This window comes from Haemorhous mexicanus, chromosome 9, assembly GCF_027477595.1.
Source record: "Haemorhous mexicanus isolate bHaeMex1 chromosome 9, bHaeMex1.pri, whole genome shotgun sequence".
Lineage (NCBI taxonomy): Eukaryota > Metazoa > Chordata > Aves > Passeriformes > Fringillidae > Haemorhous > Haemorhous mexicanus.
Genome location: NC_082349.1, coordinates 16,628,328 through 16,652,599, shown reverse-complemented (window position 1 = coordinate 16,652,599; position 24,272 = coordinate 16,628,328). Strand labels below are relative to the sequence as shown.

At 40.3% G+C, this 24,272-nt stretch overlaps 1 protein-coding gene across 1 annotated transcript in view; it reads left to right on the top strand.

The window, feature by feature from the left end:
• TGFBR3 (transforming growth factor beta receptor 3) overlaps positions 1-23,837 on the top strand; it is a 107,674-nt gene extending 83,837 nt beyond the window's left edge. The window contains exons 9-17 of the mRNA XM_059854223.1: positions 597-913; positions 1,599-1,748; positions 3,508-3,639; positions 3,889-4,056; positions 6,676-6,975; positions 7,456-7,576; positions 11,601-11,636; positions 13,638-13,745; positions 19,884-23,837. Of these exons, the coding sequence (XP_059710206.1) occupies positions 597-913; positions 1,599-1,748; positions 3,508-3,639; positions 3,889-4,056; positions 6,676-6,975; positions 7,456-7,576; positions 11,601-11,636; positions 13,638-13,745; positions 19,884-20,002 (1,451 nt within the window). The 3' untranslated portion in view covers positions 20,003-23,837. The remainder of the gene's footprint in view (positions 1-596; positions 914-1,598; positions 1,749-3,507; positions 3,640-3,888; positions 4,057-6,675; positions 6,976-7,455; positions 7,577-11,600; positions 11,637-13,637; positions 13,746-19,883) is intronic.
• Positions 23,838-24,272: the final 435 nt, after the last annotated feature.

The window sequence follows — 24,272 nt, the reverse complement described above, 5'->3', positions numbered from 1 at the left end:
AACTATTGTTTTACAATTTTGATAAAGCTTATGTTCACATTAATTTTATCAATTGCACTCCCATGGGCTCTGTCCTCAGCAGTCATGTGTATAAACTGAGAGATAGTTTCCTCATTTACTCACTCTAAAGTTAACTCTTATTTAGCTTCATTCTGGTTATATAAGTAGTTTCACAACAGTGGTGACTGAATTTCTGATGGGTCAGGTAGTGGAAGAATTTCACCTAATGATTTGCACTTAGGCTCTTTCAGCAGTACCAAAATAGTATATTTAATGAATGTAATGTTTCTTTTATCTCTCTGGATCCTTTACATATAATAGGTCCACTCATCAAAAGTTTATTTTAGCTCTTGGTGAGAGAGATTTCTGACAGGGACGAAGTACACCTAGATTAGATGCCTCAGTAACAGCTAAACAGTTGTAGGAGATGTGACTACTTACCTAAAAAGTACAAAGATGCTGCTTTTAATGACCTTCAGGAGCTCCTTTTATGGATAATATTTTTTTTGTATGAAAATTATTAATTCAGAATACTTTTTAGGAAAAATATTTAATAAACTAATGTGGATTTGTTTGGTTTTGGTTTTTTTTTTTAGAAGAGATGAATGATGAAGAAGACCATTCCCTTCCTCCAGAGCTGACAGAATTGCTGGGTGCTAACCCACTGCCGCCTCCAAAGAATACTGATGGCGTGACTTTTCCATTTCACATTAACAGAGGAAGACATGACACAGTGGGAGAAGAAATCTTCCCATCCAGGCATTCAGTAGATACATTAATAAATCATGACTTCGGGCATTCCCTCTCAAAACATAAAGAACCTGAAGAAGTTCAGGGCAGTGCTGATATGGCCCTGTCAATAAAGTGTGATGACAAAGTTATGACAGTAGCTGTAGAAAAAGATTCTCTACAGGTTGGTGTGATATCTTATTCTCAGAACTGGGGAAGCTTTTTTGGACAGCCCATTTTATTTGCATTTTGATTGAAAAAATAAGCATTCAAAGTCCTACAGCCATCACCACACAATCCCCCCAAAATAGTTTGGTGAGGAAACTATACTGTGGAACTTCTTTGCCATAACTCAGAATAGTGTTTTCTCTCCCCAGCAATCTGGTGGTTTTTAGAGGGATTTCTGATTAAAGGTGTGCACAGTTGGTTCTGTCTCAGAACCAACAAAAAATTACTATGCTCAGCCATCAGTCTGAGTTTTTAATTTCCAAAGAAGCTGCTTTTGGTAGCAGTGTGAGACCTAAATAGATCTAAAGATCTGTCTTTACCATCTACCAGCTGATAGGTTGTTTGTGTCCATTTGTATTGTGGAAAAGAGCCTGAAACAGCATTTTAGCTCATTTCAGACCAAACAGAGTCAGCATTATTAATCAGCAGATTAATAATGAACCTGTTGTTTCCTTTTTTTCCATGTTACATTTATTCCTTGTGTGCCATGTATCACAGCATTTTGAGAGTGACCTTGCCTGGAAGTCAGTACAATGAACTGCCCTTCCTGCTGTCAGCAGTCACGCAGGGTGCCGAGCTGCAGTGCAGCAGGAGCCGAGCACAGTGCTGCTCCAGCCCCTGACAAAGCGCCTTTGTTTCAGGCCGGCGGCCACGCCCGCACCGAGCTCTCGCTGCTGGACCACTCCTGCAGAGCCAGGATGAACGGCACCCACTTCATCTTGGAATCTTCACTCAACCAGTGTGGCACTCGGACAGCATACATCTTGAACAAGATTGTTTATTTTAACTCTGTGAGTGTTTTACAAAGAGGATCCACCTTCTGTGCTGCACACTGTTGTAGGACAAGGAAGCCATTGCAGTTAGCTTTAGTCTTAGCAAAAAGGAGATCCTAATCCTTCCTGCCTAGCTCAGTTGCAACCACAGTCCCTGTATTCAAGGAGGTAGGAAGGCTGCACATCCAGTGTGCTCCTGTGGTCAGATAGTATCCCAAAGGAAACAGAGGAGTTGGAGTTAAACACATTTTACAACACGGCTGCTCTTTGGGGACCATCTGTACCAGACTGGGAGAAGTTGCACTGGTGTTCCCTGGGCAGCTCTGATCATCCATACATAAGCAGAAATACATTGCTGTAAAGAGAAATAGGAATGAAGTTTTGTAATTGCACAAAGCACTACCTTGTGATTCATACCCTGAATTAAGTGAAGTCTTTCTTCTAAAATTGTGTGTGAAAAAAGGCTTTTAAAATGTGAGGAAATGACATTATTTTTGCATGCTTTTATCTTACCATTTAAATTTTTTTTTTTAGCAGTTGCTATACGTATTGAAGGGACTCTTGAGTACTTGTATATGAGTGATGATGCAAAAGAAGCCCAGTTAGGTTGTAATCAACTGCTTCCACATTGGCTCAGCTTATGAACCAGAGTACAATGCAGATATTCTGGGTTCAAAAGTAATGACACGTTTCTCTTGCTGAGCTTTCCAGTACCTAGAAGTAACTTTGGCAAATGATGGAAAGCCTGTGGTCCAACCCAAACACAGCTCAGGCAATCTGATCTGTCCTTGCCTGGTTAAAACTGTTCTGTGCTGGGGACTCAGTAGCACCTATCTTTAGAAACAGTCCCAACCCAAGACAGAATCTTCAGCAAACGACAGAACAGCACGGGTCTGGAGCTAAACACTCTCATGGTCCCTGTATTCTATCATGGCCCAAAGTAAAGTGGTTATTTACCTCCTCTCCTTTCTCCATCATGTCTTGTAATAGTCTTAGCTATACACTTGAACTCCCAATGATGTATGGGATTGTTCAGAATTTGGTAACGTTTCTCCTAAAACACAGACCCCCTGCAGTGGACTGTCAAAGAGTGTGTGTATGTAATTTTTTAGCAGTTGCTCTAAGTCTAAGAAAACAAAGTTGAAATCCTGAGAGGGAAGGAACTAGCTGAGAAGCGGCAAGCATAAAGAGGCAGAATGCAGAACACTGGAAAACAAAACCATAAATTTCCAGGTGAATAAATGAAGACATATGAAAAGGATGATTTAAAAAAAAGGAGGGCAGAATTCAGTGGAAAAAAAAAAAGGTAGCAAAATGAGGAAGTAATATTATGGTTTTGGGTGTACATGTCCAAAAAAATTGCTGATGACAGAAGAGAAAGTCCTTTAGTGACCCTAGCATTTTTAGTGATTTTTTATGAGTACACTAAGGAGAACTGCTAGTAGCTAAATACCGCTTTAGAAAGCCATTTCTTTTTTCAGTATTGGCTATAGAAATACTAGAAATAGAATGGAAATGCTGGGTTGCTCATTCAGACACCAACACCCAGACTGGTGTCCTTCTTCACTGGCTCTTAAATCTGGATAAAAACTCAGGCATTCTTTAAATATAAGCTACATATCCTACACGCTCAGCACAAGGCTGTTCAAGACATGCTTTCACCATTTGCAAGCTCTTCTTGTGGCCTTTGCATTGTTCTGAAGAGAGCAGAAAATAACAACCATGAGAGTGCTCAGTTAGCACCTAATCTAATTTGTTTGCAACCCTCTCTGTGCAGATTGTCATCCAGCTGTCAGCACCAGCTGAAGGCAGTGGCTTTGAAGATGACGACATGGAATCAGGTGATAATGGATTTCCAGGGGATGCTGACGAGGGAGAGGTGGCTTTCTCAAGCTGGCCTGAAATAGCGGTATGTTACCCCCGGTTTTGCACCTGACAGTGAAGAAATACCTATTGTAATAGACCTTCACATAAATTATATTCATTGTCTAGAAATTCATTTGTCTTTTAACACATTTCTTCTTACTGCAGTTTCTCATGACCCTGTTGAAGATTTGCACTAAGGAGATGTAGCCTGGGTGGGTCGATATTGTACATAAGAAATGTGTCCTACCACTCCTGACTCATGACCTTACTGTATTTTTTTTTCTCATTTTAGTTTAATTGCACACTGCACCAGCCAGAGGATGACAGAGGCATTTTCTGGCCTCCTGAACCACACATCACCAATGTGACCTTCAACATGGACCTGTACAAAACAGATTTGTTCCTTGCTCCCTCCCAAGGGCTCTTCTCTGTTGCCAAGAATGGGCCAGTATATGTAGAGGTAACTGAAAAAGACTTCAAACTAGCAGAAGGGTTTTGCAAGGCTGTGCAACTGAGCCAGATCTGTTCTTGTCAGTTGAAGGGTTTTGTTGGGCAGCTGGTTCAGGTCACTCTGATGCCTACAGAGAACAAAAACTGGGGGATAAGAAGTAGGACAATATTTTGGGTAAAAACCCCAAAAGATTCTTGCAAAATGGAGGAATTTAACTTAAAAGGTAGATTGGTGATTCCTGCTAAATCTGCTCTTCCATACCAAATTTAAGGTGGTTTCTGAGCTCATGCTCTGAACTGGCATGTCCTGATGGGTTCATTTTATTGTATGTCTGAACCTCATCTGAAAGATGTAGACATGTAAAAAAATTATTACAAATGTGTTTCTTTCATATGCTAGTGTTCTCAGGTTGCACAGTTAATACAGATTCTGGTCTCTCTCCAGTCTGCCTAAAAGCATCAGTTATTATTCTTTTGAATGCTGGGACACATAAGATCTAGCAGATTTAGATAAACCTAACACTAAAACAAAATCAACAGCCAGGTGCCCTTGACTTCAGGTACATTTTACACAATATTTCCATGTGTTGCTGAGTTGCTTATGAAATCTGTGGAATTTCACACCAGTGCAGTCAGTGTTTTTAAAGATAGCTATGTGAACAGAATTTTGGATTTTCAAATAGTGGCAGACATTAATAAATACAGCTTTGGCAATGGAGAAGTATTGCCAGTTTCTAGGCAAGTAAATCACAAGGTGTGAGCTATGGGGTTGTAAGACCAGGAAGAAGCTGCAGTGCTGTGCTGTGTTTCTCATGCCCAAGTCAGTTCTTCCTTGGGAGCCCATGTTGCACATGAGAAGCACAGTGACCCATTTGGTGCAGTTTTCTTCATTATTTCAGGGTCCTTTGTCATTTATTTTTTCTCTACCCAGTGGAAAGTACTTAAGACAGCTAAAGCAAAAATAAAGTCTGTTACACTCAGTTAAGAATATTTTTATAACAAACACTTAAAACCATCCACTTCCTTCATTGATCTGGGATGAATCCCTCTGACTCTGAGCCTGCTGGAGCTGTTTCTTCAGACAGATGTTCTGATTTCTTCATCACCTGTCCTGGCAAAAGACTTTTTTTTCTGTTTTTCTTTCTTGCACAGTGGAAAACATATCAGTTTTGAACTTCAGTGACTCCATTTTTTTAAGATGACTCTGGGGGTTTTTTTCCCATTTTTTGTTTCTCTTTTGCATTTGTTACTAAGAAAAATATTTTTGTGTTTTGATAAATACATATTTGGTAAAAATTCTATATCTCCTTTTTCCTTGTTTGGTAAGGGTTATTTTGTGTTTGAATCTTTTGGATTCTGGAGTTTTATTCTTTCTTCTCTGCTGTCATTTTCTTATCATATTTTGATCTAACACCTTCCTCCTGTGTATCTTTTCTTTTCTTGAAATATCATTCATTTTTTTTATTTAATTAACTGTAGTATGCCTGTCCTACTTTCCATAATCTCTTTTTTAATTAGTTTACACCCTCAGCTTGTTTCCTGTCAGTATCTGTGGCTGACTTTTGTTCATCCATCTTTATTTCTGTTCTTTTTAGAAGATAGTCTTTCTTGCTTAGATGCTTCAGCACATCCCTTCATCTCTAATTTGATTGCTGCTCACATAAGGGAGAGAAAAAAGGAGAAATGCTTTTATTCACAGCAAAACTCCTAGCATCCAGAATTTACTGCATAGACCACACAATTTGGCAGGCTCTTCCTTAAAGATGCATGCAGCACATATGGATTAAATATGCATATAAAGCACATTTCTTCTAAGAAGATTTCTTGTGGGACTGTTTCATTGGGCAGTGTTAATGGTTGGATAAATGCTTCTGTTGTTTATTAAGAGCAACATGCCTCATTTGTTACAAATTCCATTTATTTTTTCCTTCGAATTATTCTGTAGCATTTATTGTCTGCATTCCAAACCAGCTGAGCAACATCAGGGCATTGGAAGCTTTCAGTCTTAATTATTTTTTATAAAAGAATATGAATTTCAAACTTACAATAAGCTAAAAGGATCCTTTCACAAGAAATGAGGGCTTTTTAGGAGGCTCCCTCACCCCCTCCAGCCCAGGAATGCCACCCACATGTCAGACCATGACCTCCTCTCTGCCTTTGCATTCCTGTCTTGGCTGGGAGTGGATTCTCTGTTGTGTCTGTTGCCTTTTTTTTTTTTTTCCCCTATTTTCTTTATGATTTTGAACAGATACAAACCCATGGAATTAGTGATTGATTTCCATACAGCTCTGTCATAGCCTGTGTGTCTAAGGGAGGCAGTGCCATCTCAGGTGGCAGACACAGACATTAACTGTGTGTCTTATCTGGGGGTGGGGGGGGGTTCATCTGCTTTCAGAAAGATAAGGGATTGCTGTATTTATGCATGGTTATGCTATTAAACAGCTGCTGGTTTTGAAACCACAGATTTTCTGTCTCTCAGTTTGACAGTTTACCCTTAACATTTAGCCTTCAAAATACTTCAGATGGGAAATGGCACTGGAAAACTGCTTAAAAAATTGTTGAAAATATTAATGAAATGTGAACTAAAAATGTCATTTCTGAGACCTTACTGTCTCTTTCTTTAATGCAGGTGTCTGTGACTAAAGCTGACAGATCGTTGGGCTTTGCTATTCAAACGTGCTTTGTTTCCCCGTTTTCAAATCCAGATAGAATGTCTGACTATACCATTATAGAAAACATTTGTCCTAAAGATGAATCTGTTAAATTCTACAGTATTGAGAAAAAGAATTTTCCAATACCACATGCACAGAAGGACAGAAAAAGATTTAGCTTTGTGTTCAAACCAATGTTCAACATCTCACTGCTCTTTCTTCACTGCGAGTTGACTTTGTGTACAAATAAAGGCAAAGATACTCAAGGACTGCCAAAGGTCAGTAATTAATTAAAAACTTATTAAAACTTCTGATTTAGATAAAAACAGTGTATTTTTTTCATTTGAAGTCTGAAGGTAATAGATAGTTTTCTATGGAATTGTCTAATGAACATATCTCTAGGCTCAGAGTTTTAGTAGATAAGAGTTATTATACTGTGTATTTTGACTGCATAATTTGCAGTTGCTGTTTAAATTTCTTTAGGTGGCTACAAATAGAAATTGCTTTTTATTGCACAAGTGGTTCAAGTTTATCTTTTCTATGCATATCCATAGCACAAACAATGTTAGCTTTAATTTCCAAAGACATGCACCATATTAGATAATACTGTAATCTGGTTGCTACAAAAGATAAGGTTGTTTGGATGTTCTCATTTTTTGGTATATTGTGTAGGGTAAAACTGGTTATGAGGCAACTGTGCCACTGGCAGAGCTGTCCTGGCAGATGGGTGACTCTGACCTCTGTTCTTTGCACTCCAGTGCATTCCTCCTGATGAAGCTTGCACCTCTCTCAATGTGGATATGATCCTGGCCATGATGCACAATAAGAAAACCTTCACCAAGCCCCTTGTTGTAATAGCACATGAAGGAAAACAAGAAGGTATAAAAATGAGCTTGACCTGTTTAATAATGCTATATATATAGAATACTGTGTAACATACAGTCACTTGAAACGAGGGAGCATGTGACATTGTATAATCTTGTGCTGGTGGTGTGTCTGTAAGGTGTTACTTGTCAGGACATTTTCCTGGCAGCAGTCATCAGGCCAGGTCACAGCCATTTTTTAACCATGTTAGTGTTCTCTGGTCCTGTGGGTTTGCTGAGCATTGAGAGAGGAATACTCAAAGTAGTACAGAATAACATGGGTTTTGGAAGTATGAATGTAGCAGTAGCACTTGGAGCAATTTCTTGTTGCCCAGAGATCAAAGGCAGTCTTCTGCTCCCTGCTGTGTCCTTTATTTATTGTGCTTGTAAATATAAATTTACGAATAATAACAACAGAATCACAAAGTACTGAGGATCTTAAAGCCTGAGAAGTTTGTAAGGCAAAGAGATGGCCCCTGGAGACTCACTACATTCTTAAACTATGAAGAGCAAAGGACAGTATGCACAAAGGGGCTCTACTTTGGTGGGACTTGTTTGATTATGTAATCTTTCTTGGAAAAAAAAAAGAGAGTGTGGTTAATAACTGATTGAAGGAGTTGGAGAGGCTGAAGTGCATTATGAGCTAATGCCAAACAGCATGATGGGACCTTACTGTAGTTTAAGAGTATGCCCTGTGAGTGATGGGAAGTAAGAACTGTTCTCAGTTTCATTTAATTAAAAAGTTTTTCTTAGTAGATCACTCTGACAAGAGCATCAGTCATGTTTTGATCCAGTCCTGGAAGAAAATATTTTCATTTATCTTTTCTTTTTGTATTTGCATTGACATTTCATGAGAAGTTTCAGTGGCTTCCCATACACATCAAAATCTTCCAATGGTGTCCAAAGGGTGTTTGACCCCTGGAATGTTTTTCAGGGAGCATCCAAAGGGTGGTGATCAGGAGTCCTTTAATCTCTGTTTTATAGTGCATTCTGTTAGTCTTTGAACAATTTCAAGTTCAAATACAGCATTGCTAGGGGACATATACAACAACTGTTTCTGTCTAACTCTGCAAGTCAGCTCATATTTAGTTTGGAGGGTTTTTGACAAAATTATTAATACAGACCAAATCTATTATGAATTCAAGTCAAGTATTTGATCTGTTGCTGTTACAATTAAAACTGTGCTTTGGGCCTGATTCTGGACTCCCATTTTGCTCAGCTCTCATTATTTCAGTGGGTTTTCTACTGGGAATGAGTAAATCCTGCAACTGAAATTCATCTTTCACTAAACAGACTCGTACTTGAGCTCTCTTGTCCTTATGATGTGTGGAGCATTGTGCACAGCTCCCATCTCGGGCTCCACTCAGAATGTTGCCTTTGTCAGAGGCACAAGGTCTCAGTGTGCAAAGACAAGCTAAATTTATAAAGATTACTTACAAGACAACAGTGTGATAGAGTATTTTGTTGCATTGTGGGTGATTTGGTATAATTGTAGGACTCTTGGTGGAAATCTCCCCAGCATATCCCAGCTTTCAGACAAAATACCAAGTGGCACATGAACAATGTAGCTTTGTTGTTCTGCAGTGACTCAAAACCCCTTTCATAAAGCCAAATGCCATTGTTGGCCAATATGTGGACCTTAGATTTGGAGAAGACATTATATCATGTTATTGAATAGGAGAATTTACCTCTCAGAGGTAGTACTCTTCATTTTCTTTGATGTGAACAGAACCAGCTTTCACTATTGCAAACCCCTCTATGTGAGGTACTGCCCCTGGTTCTCCTTATCAAGCCACATGTGAAAGTCACGGGCTTGACATTTCAAAAGTCAGAACAAACTGGTCATTGCAAAGGTATTCTTTTTCTTCAGACAAGCTTATAACTGTCATTGCCTGTATTAGAAATTACAATACTATATCTGAATGAGAATTTGCAGTAGATCCCAATGGAAGTGTTTAAAACCTAACTCCATGCCACATAACATTCCCTTTGCATTCCTGCATTTCCCCATGCTCTCTCCCACTCCCATGAAATGCACATGGATGGCCATTTATATGCTAGGAAATTTATGTTCTGTTGAAATAATCTAGCAAAGTTGTTCAGATTTTTGCTAAGTGTGGAAACTTCAGATTATTATTTCTACAGCAAAAATAGACAGGTCATAGAAAGAAGGTCAAAAGGGTAATTAACAAGTGCCTCTATCCTACAAAGGTATAGAAAATATGGATAATTCTAAAGGCTGGCAGCACTTGCTTTTAAATTAGATGTTTTTTGTAGCCCTCAGTGATTCTCACTGCTTCTGAGTTGCTCTGAGCAAGTCACAGTAAAATACATTTAAGAACTGGATGTCTGAAGAGAATTGATAATGAGCTACACAGCTTATCATTAGCTGATTTCATATTCTCTGTGGAGAGGCCAGTGATAGAAATAGCATGGAAAATTCATTTTCTCCTCAGCTCAGAAAGCATTTTCTTGGCACTTGGGATATGCCAGTGGAGTGTTTGGACAATCTGACAGTGCCTTACCCATGTTTGTACTTATCAGGGCTCCTTGGTTTCAGTCCAGCCCTCCTTGCAGGTCTTCTATTCAGTTATATTTTTGCTGTTATGTGCACTTGATAACTTTCCAGATTATTTGTGCATGTTCTACCCCACACACCCTTCTATGTCCTCACCTGTTTCCTACTACTGTTCCACCTGTTTTGTACCATCTGCCAAAAGTGATCTGCAAGAGATACTCACGTGTTAGAACAAGACACAATAACACAGTTTAAGAATAAAATGCTTTTTTGGGTTTTGTAGGCACATGTGTCTCAGGGCCTAATGGTCTAAAGGATATTGCTGCCATCTGGGTTTTAGAAGTTAGAAGCATAGTCTTATTTAAGAACACTTCAAATAAATGAATATATTTATTTTCAGTATTCTTGGGCTTTTATGTTCACATTGAAATGAATTAAACTATTTATTCCAGTTGCTAAACATACAAAAACAAGTATTGAAACACAATCTTATCAAATCCTTATACCTTATATCTGAGTGTGCTCTGTTGCACTGATCACACTCAGATATGCCAGAACATAAATGAAATCCCTGAGTTGCTGGGCAATCCAGAATCAAACTGCAGCTAACCAAACAAGTCCCTGGGTCTGAAGCCAGAATCTCTAGCTCTTCTGCTTGAAGTGGCATTCTTGGAGAAAGATAAGAGAGGCCAATTAAGAAAAAGGAGGGGAAATTCTTCATTTTTTAAATGTTTACTTGTCTCTTTCTGTTATGAGGTGATATCTTTATCACTAGGATGATGATATTTGATATTCTTGCCTAAAATAATATCTTTGATCTTTGAACAATTCCTATGAACTTTTATTTCTTATATATAATAATAAATTTTTAAACTTCCCCTTCCAAACCTCCCCCCCAAAAAAAACCCCAACAACAACAACAAAACAACAACAAAAAAAAAAACCCACACAAACTTAAAACTTCCAAGACAGAATACCATGTAGTGTAGAACTCAGGAAAATGGGTGAATCAACACATATTCATGCAATTTGGACAAAGCAGTATGTATTGTACTGTAAATCTCACTGTTCTTTAATGAGTGTGTGCTTTTGTGTGTGTGTGTGATTTAGTGTGCTGGTATGTCATGATTAGTGAGTGGTCAGATGAATGTAATCACCTTAACACAATCTTTGTTCCTTCACAATCTGTGAACTTTAAGAGCTCCACAGAGGGGTAACCAGAGTTACTGTGGGTCATGCCTGATGACATCTGATTTGGGAAAGGTTGCAGTGTATTTGCCAGCAAAATATACAGTGCATGAACTATACTGTAGATAGAGTCCATTGAAGAATAATTAATATGTGAAAAGAATTTTTCTGAGAAGAGTGAGATTACTGAATTTGGTCTGCTTTTCTTGAAATTCATGGTTTGTAAAAATTACAGTTCATGTCTTTCTGTCAGATCAGAACCTGCACAGTTTGTAGGCTGCATGTAGAACTCTATCTGATTAATGTTTTGTGCATTTTCTTTGTTTTAAATTAGATCCTTCCCTTCCAAAGCCAAACGTGAGACAGCCACGTAAGTAACTCTTAAAGCAATCTCTTTTAATCTTTACATGTTTGTCCATAAAGCAATAGATAAATTAAGAAAGTTCAAGCTTTCATAAGAAGCTTCAGTGTGTGCCTGTTGAATTCAGAGACAGAACAGAATTCTGGCTGTATTGTTGATTGAGACATTCCCATCAGTGTTTGGGGGAGGACTGTGACCTTTTGTGTATGTGAAAATCAGGTTTGGGGAAACACCACTGAGAGTCTCAGCCCTAGCAAGTTCCTGTGCTGTGTATGTGTTATCTCCCCTCTCTGCTGAGGCCAGTGCTTCCCAACAGCAGTGTTAGAGCAGCAGTGCCATCCCTCAGAGCTTCTGTGCCCTACCTGTGTCCTATTTCTGCCTCACTCCTGTCCTGCACCACAGCCCCAGGTGCTCCAGCACCAGCATGAACAGGCCATGCTATGCTTGGATGAGATCTCTGCCTTGATATGGATAAATTTCTTTGGTTTGAATGTTATCTTGGTGTAGTGAATGAATCAGGGTCTATTAGTGACCTAGAAAAGGAGAGAAGCAGCACTAGAAGAAAATAAACAGGTGCAGATGATGTGTGGCCCAAAGCGAGAATGAATGGAGAAAATGGAGATTTAAAGAGGGAGTGCAAAGAAGGTTTTCCTTCTGCCCTGTCCCTGTGTCTTCAAGACTAAACTTGTTCAAAATAGCAAAGGCAGTGAGCAATTATGCTTCTGCCACTTCTCCATGCAACTTTCTTCCCTCCACTGTGTTTCCTCCTAAGAGGCGAGGACACTGACTGGTGCCTGGTGGAAAAAACTGTTGAGTTTAGTCTTTTGTGTTTGCATTTGAATGACTAGAAGTAGCCAAAGGAACCAGAAACAGTCTCATAGAAAAAAAATGAAAGAAAAACCTTCTAAGACACTATCTGTCAGGTGTAGTATATGCAAACTAGGTCACAAATACCCAGAAATGGGTCCTGAAGACCCCTGCCAACAGGAGCTGCTAGAGAAGCCTTTTGTCAAAAGAGGATGAGGGATGTCCTTAGGGGCATCTGCTGGATGCAGGACATATACAGTGAGGGGTTTGGTTGTGTTCTGAGAACTGAAAATTCCACTGAAAGATACTACTAAGATCCAGTCAGCTCATTTCCTGGCCAGCATAGTCAGTAAAATGTTACTTCTTGGACTAAGCAATTTTCTGCACTGGGAGATATTAAAAATACTAAAACTAGAAATCAGTTTTTTAAGAAGAAATTTCTCTAAAAGATTACAGAATGATTATTAAATTTTTTGTATTTCTAATTAGCAAAAAGGAAAACACAGAGGCCAGAAATTTTTCTGTTTGGATGATTAGCACTGGAGGACAATACATCCAGGATCCAAATGCTGTTACCCTTGAAATGGTCCTACAAAAGGGCCTCTCCCCTAGAAAGTGATTTATGTGTGTGTGTGTGTGTGTCTATTTTTGTGATCTGGAATTAATTTCAGTTATTGAAAGCATTGCCAAATGTGAAAAACAATTGTTTCTATTTATGTTTTCACTGACTTTTTGCTGGCATCTCTTCCCTCTTAACAGCAGTTCCGTTCTCCACCTAGATTTCAGACTGAACTTGAGGAGATGTAGAGCAAAGTTTGCTTGAATGTTAGGCCATTTAAATGAAAAGCATTTTTGCCAAACATTTCAGCCTTTTTAAAATGCTCTTTAAAGATAAATGAATACTTAATTGAAAGCTAGTTATTAACAGCCAACAGAAAATGCTTAATTTTTGCGACATTTTCCAGACTTGGGTGTGCTGAGCTGGAGTTTTATTTTGCGGTGTGGAACAGTTGGTTGGACTGAAGGCACTCTGAAAGCATCACTTTCATTTCCTTGATGCAGTTCTGCCAGTCCGTTTCTCAAAGCGGTGCTTAGTTAACTATGAAATTTCCAAAAGCTCTTCCATGAAAGAGGAGGGGTGAATTTCTGTAGAATTTCTGCCTGTGAAAATAAGGAGTGCCTGTGTTGTGTTTCCCTGAGCAGCCGTGCTGTACGGGCTGGACACGCTGACGGTGGTGGGCATCGCCTTCGCGGCGTTCGTCATCGGAGCCCTGCTGACCGGAGCGCTCTGGTTCATCTACTCGCGCACAGGTACCACGGCCCCCGCTGCCCAGGGAGGGAGGGAGGGAGGGCAGCGAGCCACCACTGCTTGTCCTGGGCTGTTTTACTGCCTTGCTCTCTCTTCTTACTCAGGAGTTTTCCAGCAGCTCCTCCCGTGAGCCTCTATTGCATATCAGCCCAATGATACCCGCCCTTCCCTAAAGGGAGATGTTGCGTGTTATGGTTTAAAATTTGCTTAAATAATTTTAAATACAAGTCTTGGAAACTCACCTGGGACATGAGTAAAACTGAGCATTCCTGGCTTGTGGATTATCATTAGTAACATCTCTGTATTTTGAATTTAGTTAGTATTTCAGTTAATGGATCCCTTTTTGTTCCCATACTACTTTTGAGGGGGTTTGTTTTGCAGTTACTACATTAGGCTGATGTGCACAAGATGTGGACCAAATGGTTAAGAGAATGCTTTATCTGAACAGACATATTCTGAGTATAACTAGACTTGAAGATTTTTCTTGGGCCTTGATTACATGGAATTTTACCACAATTATTTATTCCTTTATTCTTCAACTACTCTTTTCAATTGCTAGAAGTCACGTGTAATCTTAATTGTGTGCAGCCAAATACTTATGAATGTGTCTGAATTGGTGCAGCCTCTAATCACAGATAATTTTCCAGTGTCTCAGACTTTTTTCCCCATGCTAAACTAAATTAGCAAAAATGGAATACTGTATTGAAAGAAAAGGGGATTTGGGGAGCTTTCTGTTGCATGGCCCAGACGAGGACTGTACATTGGTGGAGCCTTGATTTCCAGCATGTGACCTTGGCTGCTTGTGGGTTATTGGGTATCTTAGGATCCTTAGAGTTTTCTGGGCTCCCAGCTACTTCCACTTTTAACCTCACAAGACTCTACCAAGATCTGGGAGGTGGGAAAAATGTGAGGTCAATAACTCCAAGCCTGTGTTGCTTTAGAGCACTGAAATTTGCCTGTAGCCCGCTGCAAGGGCTTTTTTTTCTGGCATCTGAAACCTCATGGAAGCTATTTAGGAGTGAGAATCCAGGCCTGTTGGGTCACAGCTTCTGTAAATATTATGACCTAGAAGCTTATGTTAATTTGGAAATAAAAACTATGGCATTTTTTCCAGTTGGCAGTGCAACAATTTTTGTATAAGCAGTTTAATACTTCTCAGTGCATCAGCTGTGTATGAAACTTGTTTGGAACTGAAGCAAAGATGGAAAATGTAAAGGTTGTGATAATATGTATAAATTTTATAATTCTGTATCATATAAGTACTGAAACACTGTGAAAGAAAAGCAAGTGCTATTTCAGTGAGTAAGTGGTAACCTTTATTAACAAAAAAAATGTAACTAATTGTTAAATTAATACCTTTGGTCCTGCTTTTGTGGAAGTTCAATCTGCATTCACATACAGAACCATCTATAGACACGTTGTGTGTCAGTAGTCAAGGAACACTGGGAAGCCAGCATGATAAATCCTTCAGCAGCAGTAGAACTGGGACCAACCCCGTTAAAAGAATTGTATTAGCAAAGTGCATCAGTCATGGTGACCACATACCATAGTGGTGGAGAGGGTAGCTGCTCTGGCTTTGTACTTGGGGGATGAAAATAAGTGGAGAAAAAGGTCAGACAAAAAGTAATAAATGAATATAAGAAAGAAAAGGGACACTGTAACTCATCCGATTATAGAATCACAGAAATTATAAAAATTATCTAGAAAGTTTTCTGGTTCAGATTTTCAAAGGATTGTGAAAGTGCACCTATGTTGCTGTGCACAGTGTCCTGTATCTACAAAACATAACTTGCAGCAGAGTGCTGCAAGGCTCTGGCAGGCACAGCCTCTTAAGAGGACAACGGCTGTGGCAGACAAGATAATCCAGCTGCAGTGGAAACATTTTAGAGCTCACTGCAGGCTTTTATTAACTTGAGAAGGGGAAGAAAAAAAGATAATCCAAATTTCATATATCAAGTGGCTGTCTTTTGCCATTAGAGAATTTATGCATTGCTGAATCGTGTTCTGAAATTGCATTTTGTTGTAAGTAGTGCTGGGTTTCCAGCACGTGGTTTAGACTAAAGGTTGGAGAATATGAGTTCATTCTGTTTTGCTGATACTCACAACACAGATAAAAGCCACTGCTGGTAGAGAATGGCACCTTGGGATGTGTGAAGTAAGTTATTTTTGTTGCTGTAGTGCTATGTGCAATGCAGCAAAAGGCCACCTTTTTGCCAGTAGTGAGATTTGCTGATACAATTTCATTAGTGTATCTCTGCTGCTAACAAAGGTGTTATGTGAATGAGCTCTTTTGGTTGTCTTGATAGACCATTAGCATTAAAATCTCAAGCAAGTGATAGCAGAAAGGACCCACAAAATATGTGGAATTTCATCTCCAGATACTGAGCAAGGATTGTTGTGTTGTCATGTGTTGTTTTGCTAATTTCAGTCATGAAAAATTTCTGCCAAAGCATCACAGCTGTGCTTTAGAAAATTCTAGATTTCTTGAAGCAATTTGACATGGAGTAGAGATGTCCTGTGATACACAGGTAGTAAAAGAAGAGAGAGGGAAAGCTAATATCAGAACAACAGAGGAGGAATTTTAGCTGATTTGTCTGCAAAAAGACTCAGTACTTTTGATCCTTTCTCTAGTCAGTTAAAGGGCATGAAAGGTGTTGTTGCTGCCTGGAGAGCACCCAAAAGAACTAAGGGAAATACCAGACATTTGCCACAATTAACCTCATTTATCTAGGGGCTTTGTAAAGAAGCAAAAATTTTGCAGTGTGCATGAGTGCAGAAACTCCTGATAATTTAACCATTTAAATGTGTACCAATGTAATATGTGTCTTAGTAGGGTTCAGTGAGTGTGTTTAGGAGAGACAGGCACAAGCCTGATTAGTTAATGAGAACGTTAAACCTTGTAAAGAAAACATCCGTCCCTGCCTTCTCTTAGGAAGTGCGCTTCCCTTCTTCGGGCAGCGCTGCAAATTAAGAGGATAAAGTGTTCCAAAATCTGAGAAGTTAAAAGTGTCCCTCCTCCCCCACTTCTCTCCCTTTTTTATGAGATCTGATTTAAAGTAAACTGACATAGCAACCAATTATATTTGGCAAATGGAGATAGAAAAGCAAACATTCAGACTTCCTGGACAGGGAGTACAACTGGCAGCTTTCCTAAGCGTGAATAATAAAGTGCATGTTGTCGCGTTCAGATGGGTAAAAGCTTGTTTACTGTCAATAGATGAGATGTGTCCATTCTGAGCAGTTTTGGTTCAGTAACATGAGATACATGAAGCTGTTTACATGAAAAAGACAGATAGAGAATGCCTCTTCAGTGATCGTTTACATTTATTTACATCCTTTTCTTGAATACTCTTTCAAAAAAAGCTTTGCTATGGTTTAGCTAGGTGTTGAGGAAATAAAATACAGGAAAAATCAGAGCCAGTCCAGATGTAGTTGCTAGGCTGTGTGTTCATAACATCACTGTGATTTGGATTTTCTTTTTTCTTGAGAACATTGAGAGAGAATTTGTTATTGTTCAAGAAATGATTGTGGTGCATCAGAGCTGCTGATGTGCTCTAGAAATGAGGTGCTGCAGAGGCCATTACAGTGGAAGGAAGGGGCCATCCAACCCAAATAAAAGGGAGGGTGCCTCCTAGGACACTTTCCAGAGGAGCCAGGAGAAGAGAAGTGAGCGTTTGGGCTTGCTGGGGACTGTGGCACTGCGCTTTCGCTTTACCATAAAATAAAACCAGCATGTGTTTGGCTTGTAAATGAATTTATGTTTAAATGCATTCAGATTGCGTTGATGGGCTGCGGCTGACCAAAGCTGTGTGTAACCATGTGGTCTGTAAAACGGGTGACAGCGGAGCTGCAGGGAGGGGCGGGGGCCGGGGGCCCAGCCGGGGGAGCCCCGCGGCCGCCCTTCCTCTGCCGCCCTCCCGAGCGGCTTCTGCGGCCGGGCTGGGGGTCTGCAGCCCCCCTCGCTGCTTTCTGATGTTTGTCTTCGCTTGTTTAGTTTTAATGAAAGGGAGTTTGCTTATCGCTGCCTTTATAAATATATCCTGTAGTACAAAAGGAAGGAAAACATGTACACAAACAACGGGAGGAGAAGGGAGCGAGTCAGGAGGGGAAGAAACATCCAAACAAGGCTTATGAAAGCCTGTACAGCACGATGACACATACTTTGATTTGATACTGTTTATTCTGGGGGGTTGCAAAGCCGTTTCCAAAGCAAGTTAAAGCTGAAACTTGATTTTTTTGCAGATAACTGGGGGTAGATTCTGACCTGCTGCCTGTGAGCTGAAATCCATGGCTCGTGTATGAGCTAGAATAGTTATTTCTTACACAGGGAAAAACAGACTCAAAATCTACTCACTAGAGTAAAATGCTGGACTGACTGCTGAATTTAAAAATAAGATCTTCACCCTCTTTTTAAAAGTTTATTTGGCCTCCTGGGCAGTGTGGTTTAGTAGTTTAATTTGTTGTTTTTTCTGTCCTGTCCCGCCCCTTCTTTTCCTCCCCATTCCTAAACCAGTGGGGTGTAAGGCAAGAACTGTGTGTTGTGGGGGCCTTAAGTGCATTTCAGCTGTGGCTGTGGCTTGAGCTAGCAGCACATCTGCTGGTCTCCATTTTACAGAGCATTTGCAGCCTCTGCTGTGAGAAATCCTCAGACATCCCTTGTTTGTTTGCAGCACCTCTGAGTACTGAGCAGCCTGCAGCAGGATATTTTGTGGCCTGAGACACAAAGCGTTAAAGGTGCATTTCCTCTGCAGCCGCATTCCGAGAAGCTGGGGCTCTGGCAGCTGGGCAGCAGCACACAGGGCATGGGGATGTGCCAAAGCAGCTCCTGTGGGAGGAAGCTGGCTTGTCCTTGCACTGTAACCCTCTGGTTGCAGGCTCTGCCTTCAGCCTGTCACTGGAGCAGTCACTGGGAAGTGGGATCTCTACCAAATCCTGAACACAGAAGAAAAATTGGAGTGTGCAGACCTGACCCATGGCATCAGGTTCTGGATAGGATAATGTGGAGCAGGAGAGCTGTGTCACCATAAGCTGATGAGGCAGGAGATGTACTGGCCTCTGACTTTTCCTAATTGCTTTGCCCATGATTCCACAAATCATTTCCATCTTGCTCCTTTTCTGGGAAGGCAGCTGTGCTGGTGCTGGCTGCCACGGCAGGTCTGCAGCTTAGGCAGCAGCAGTGTGACTGTTACTGCACTGAGATCACAGGTTCACGTGCTGGAGATGAGCTCAAGGGAGGGGGCAGCTACAGTGCACATTATATAAACTTAAGTCTTGCCATCTGTTTTGAAGAGACTATTTTGTGATATTGCTAAGGTTACAGACTTGAGCACTGTAACTTTAAAGATGCCACAGTTATGGTTTCCCACGTGGCCATATTATGATCTTTCAGGCATTACATGGCATAATTATTATATTTGTGCTTAGCTGACAGCTGGATTTTTCCTTTCAATCCCAGCCACAGGTGCAGAACGGTGTGAGGAGACCCCAAGTGCTTGACTTGGCAATCTAAGTAGTGAAGGGATTGTTGAGACATGCTCTCACTACAGGTTCTAAGTGCTGCACATACTGTGGTAACTATAGGAAAGCTTCCTGCATGTTGTTTTAGGAGTAAATCAAGTCAAGCTTTCAGGATAGCCTGTTGTTTTTCTACATGGAGAAAACTGGCTGTGTCTCAGGATATGTGGTGTCCAGCTGATGGAAGAAGATTGTTTTGAGCTACACTTTTAGTAAATGTGCCACTCTATAAACTGGCATTAAAACTAAAACCTACATTTCCTGGCCTTTTTCCTGGAAACAGCAAAGCTGTAAAGTGTCTGAGTTGTGTAATAGGACCCATTTTGAGTGACAGCTGACAACAGAAGATAGACAGTGTTGATCTTGGCAGTTTCCATCAGCTGCTTGTAAAATGCTCAAGGAAACAGTGCTGTTATTTTCCCCATGTGCACAGCAATGCTTAGGTGCCAAAGTCTGGTAACATTTTCAGAGATACTCCAATTAAGGTCTGTTACCCAATATGTTAATTGCATGGGAAAACAAACCGCCAGAAGAGGAAGACTGGGAAGAAATGATTGTTATTTTCTATGACAACATTTTCAGTTTCCCTTCTCCTGACCCCACTTTTTCTCTTGCCTGTCCCTCAGGGGAGACAGCAGGAAGGCAGCAGGTCCCTACATCGCCGCCAGCCTCCGAGAACAGCAGTGCAGCGCACAGCATTGGCAGCACACAGAGCACCCCCTGCTCCAGCAGCAGTGCCACCTAACCCGGGGACACAGCCGAGGAGCAGCACAGGACTGTGGGGACATCGGACAGCAGCTTCTGAACGTTGAAAGGATCGGTTTGGTTGCTTCTGGAAAAAATTAGGCGGGATTTTTCTACGAGGAAAAAGAAAAAAAGACTGATTTTGTTTTGGGGAAGCCACTGTGTGTGTGAGTGTGTATACGAGCACACAATGCATGAGTGAACACAGCCTGTTGGATCTTGTTAGCATGTTATGCTACATGTGACAAAGCTACTAATTTTACAGTACTGCAACCTGTTCTAGGGGTCTGTGGGCCCTCAATGTGAAATCTATGCCAGTTTGGAAAAATGCTGCTTTGTCTATATGATTTTTTCCTTTCCCTGAACCTTATCATTGACACAAGATATTCATTAAGGGAATTCAGTCATAGAATCACAGAATGGTTTGGGTTGGAAGAGGCCTTAAAGATCATCTGGTTCCAACCCTCTGCCGTGGGCAAGGACACCTTCCGCTAGACCAGGTTGCTCAAGCCCCATCCAATGTGCCTTTGAATACTTCTAGAGGTGGGATATCCACAACTTCTCTGGGCAACCTGTTCAGTTCCTCTCCACTCTCACAGTAAGGAGTTTTTTCCTAATGTCTAATCTAAACCTGCACTATTTCAGTTTAAAGCCATTACTCCTTGTCCTATCACTACATAAGAACAAAGGTGAACTTAGGTAAAAGGATGTCTCTTTTTCTGAGCAAGAAAGCATCAATGTCAGATCTCCTTGGTAAATAACATTTTTTTATTCAGCTACATTTAGCCTTTTGAATAATCTTTGTTTCTTCAGCTTACAGCTACAGCATCTCATTTGCTTTCCTGTTGTGTTTGCAGCTTCAGGTTTGTTCCAGGTATTTTTGTTATAGTAGTCATTGATTTGGTGATTGGAAAAGAGCACACTCTGACATTCCCTCTCTTGTTTTATGGGCCAAAGCTCTTTTATAAGAGATTTTTTGATCTGCGATACCAAATACAGGCACACGCAAACATTAAGACAAAGAATGGTCTTATGCACTAACATAGATGGGTGTGTACCTTTAATGGCAATGTCTTTATGCAAATAGATATATATCAAGGTATACACAGCCTAACCACTTTACCAATTGGAAATTAGCACAGCATTCCTTCCATACATAAACATATAATCCATAAATATATATATATATAAAGTAAAAACTGTCTTTTCAGTTTATAATAGGTAGATAGAGTTGATTTGGTTCTAATCTTTTAGCTAGGCTAAATTCTTTTTGAAATAAGAGATGAGTTTGAGGGCACAAGGAATGTACAATAGTGCCTGTTGTTTGCTATTCTCTGAAAATAGTTGTGCAGTTGTTTGTGTCAAACTGTTGTATGAACGTTATGATTGGATAGTCCCAAAGTAGTATCAGAGTATGGAAATGGAAGAAGGGTACTAATTGTCACTATTTTTAGTGTCATTGCCTTATCATCATCTTCAAATTGATGCAAAATGAAAAGCAAAAAAAGACACTTTTAACATGTAATTGTTTGACTGTTAACTTGCCACTTTGTAATGTGTTCTACTGATCCCTCTTTGAGGAAGAGAGAGCATTGTTTTCCTATGAGATGAATAACTTTCATTAGTTGTAGTGAAGGTTACCTGTGTTCTGCAAGAGAGGAAGGGACTTCATTCCACTCGAGTGATAGTCTGCTCTGAAGTCTGAGCTGCAAATTTCTGGCTGATTTTACACTTGTGCCTTGCTGATGCCAGAATGGTCCAAGTGCAACACATGCAAAGATTTAAGTGCCCAGGATCAGGCAGAGTATTACTCACTTTAAATCAAATCTGTTACCAATCCTGCAAGCACCTATGCAAACGGGTAACTGCACGCCTTGTCCTCACTATTGGAAGCACATGCCCAACTCTGAACCAGGGCTGGTCTCGGTGTCCAGGCAGGCAGGGGGGCCTTAGAGTTGCACATGCAAAAAAATATTTGATGCTGCAGGCCAGTGAGCAGTCCTGGTGAGGTGGACAGGGTGCCATGTAAGCGTGGTTCCCCCGTGCAGCAGGGTGTGCAGGACTGGCTCTGCTCCGAGCCGTCGGGAGGATGAATGTGCTGCCTGTGTGGTTGAAAAGCAAGCGCTTTGCCTAACCTTCAGCAGAATGTATTGTTAAAGCATATTCTATGTGTAAAGTCTTTAAAGATGTCTTCAAAGAAGACTAGAGTCTTTAACTTCAATCATAGCTATATTTTACTACATTAAATTTCTGTATAAAGATATATTTAAATGTTTTAGATAAATGTAAGTTACTCTATATGAAATGTTTAATTTCAATTACTGTGAAATTTACATATTTTGTAAATTCCTTTCCCCGTTTTAACCCTTTCCTTCCTCAGATATTTTATTAAGTAGTTTCTCCTAGGAAGTATTAGATTTGGTTGTTGGGATGGACAGGTTGAAAAATTCTGTGTAAAATAGATAATTGTATATTTTTGAGAGAAACATGCTGCATTATCAATCTTTTTATCAAAAATTTAATTTTAGAATAATTTACAGATTTATATATACCATTGGATAAACCAAAAATATATAAAGGTCAAAGATTTGATTTGTTGACTTATGTGTGAAATACGGTTTAAATTAACTGAACTTGGTATACTCAGCTATTTAATTCAGCAATTTTAATACAACTGAGTTAATTGTCTGTTGGAGTTTACCAAAATTGCACATGATTGCTTAGCAGATGGAAGAGTCGTTTCTGCTTCAATAAAGAGAGAGAACCAAACCCAAGCATTCCCAGTGAATAACTTTCTAACAGAAGTGTGCAGTACTTTGCAGCAGCTGTTAAGCTGCCCTCAGCTCAGAGCCTGACACAGCTCTAGGCTCTGGTTTTACAGCAGCCATTTGTCAGCACTGCCAGTCTCTGTGTGTGGTGTGGCAGCTCCGGAACGTGACTGCTGAGGCACTGATTCCCACCTCTGCCCCAGGGGTTTCACCACACTGGACTCACATGGCAGAGCCCTGTGGGGCCCGAAGGCCAGGGAGACTCTGCTGTCCCAGCAGAGGCTGTTAAAGCAGGGGTTTGGATGGATGGAGTCAGTGTTAATTTCAGCATGATGGAATCAACTGCGAAGGAACTTCTTATGTAAGATTGGGAGGACTGGGCTTAAAATGGACACCTTCTGCCTGTAAAAGCTATTAGTAGGATACTTAAACTCCCAAGTAGATTGCTTGTTCTGTCATGTGTTGTCTAATCACTAACTCCAGCCTTTTACTTTATTTGGTTTTGGACATTTCTACATTTGTGATTCAAGATCAGATCTTTCTGTGTTAGGCTATTTTTGTAGCATTTTCCACATGAAAATGGATTTTGCAAATTGTCTGTAGATGCTGATGATTGTAACCTTCCCCCTGCTCTTTCCTAACCATTCCTCTCCTGTATGTTATTTCTGTTATGTATATCTACCTCATGCTTCACAAGAAGACTGTACTGTTGGTTGTGCTGGCAGCCCTTCACGTGAGGTGACTATTGTGCCTGTTGTTGTTTGTCATCCATCAGGGTGTTCATAGCGTTACCAGATCTTTGCTGCCATGTCCTGACAGTTCCAAACACATTATTCTCACATTTGAATAAATAAGTATATTTCTTTTAGGTGCAAATGCCAAATCCAAGAATGGGAGAAATTTACTTGCTAAAGCCTGTGGCCAGTCTGAACACCCCATTTGTATTTCATATTGCATTCAGTATTTCAGAGCCTTGTGGAAATGCATAGTTGTACAGTTTTGATAACCACAGTGTCATGTCATCTTAGTCTCTTGTGCATAATAAAGTATATATCAATTTATTAATAATTTATGTCATGATTCATTTAAGTCTATCCTCATGTCCCATAAATTTCAGTGGGAATTGGGTGCAGGATTTGATTTTGTGTATTCACTTCTGAGTTCTTTTATCCATTGGCTTTTTTTGACTACTCAGTGTCATGGCTTCTTGCAGAAACCAGTAGATATGTTTAGTTAAATGCTGCTGGTTTTTGCTCAAAGTTGAAGTCCAGAGTTCTGATCCTGTGGGCATTGAGTTGTTGCATGTCAAGACACAGCCTCAGTTGAATTCTGCAGAAAGCCTGGCTTGAGCACAGTGAAGCCCATGGCTCTGCAGCAGCAGAGTGCTTCTGGGTTGTACCTGTGACTGCAGTTACACTGGAGACACATGAGCAAGACTGTTTTCATCAGTGAATGGTCTTCCTGTGCAGGAGCAGATTGTTTTGCTGTGTATCAGCAGGACAA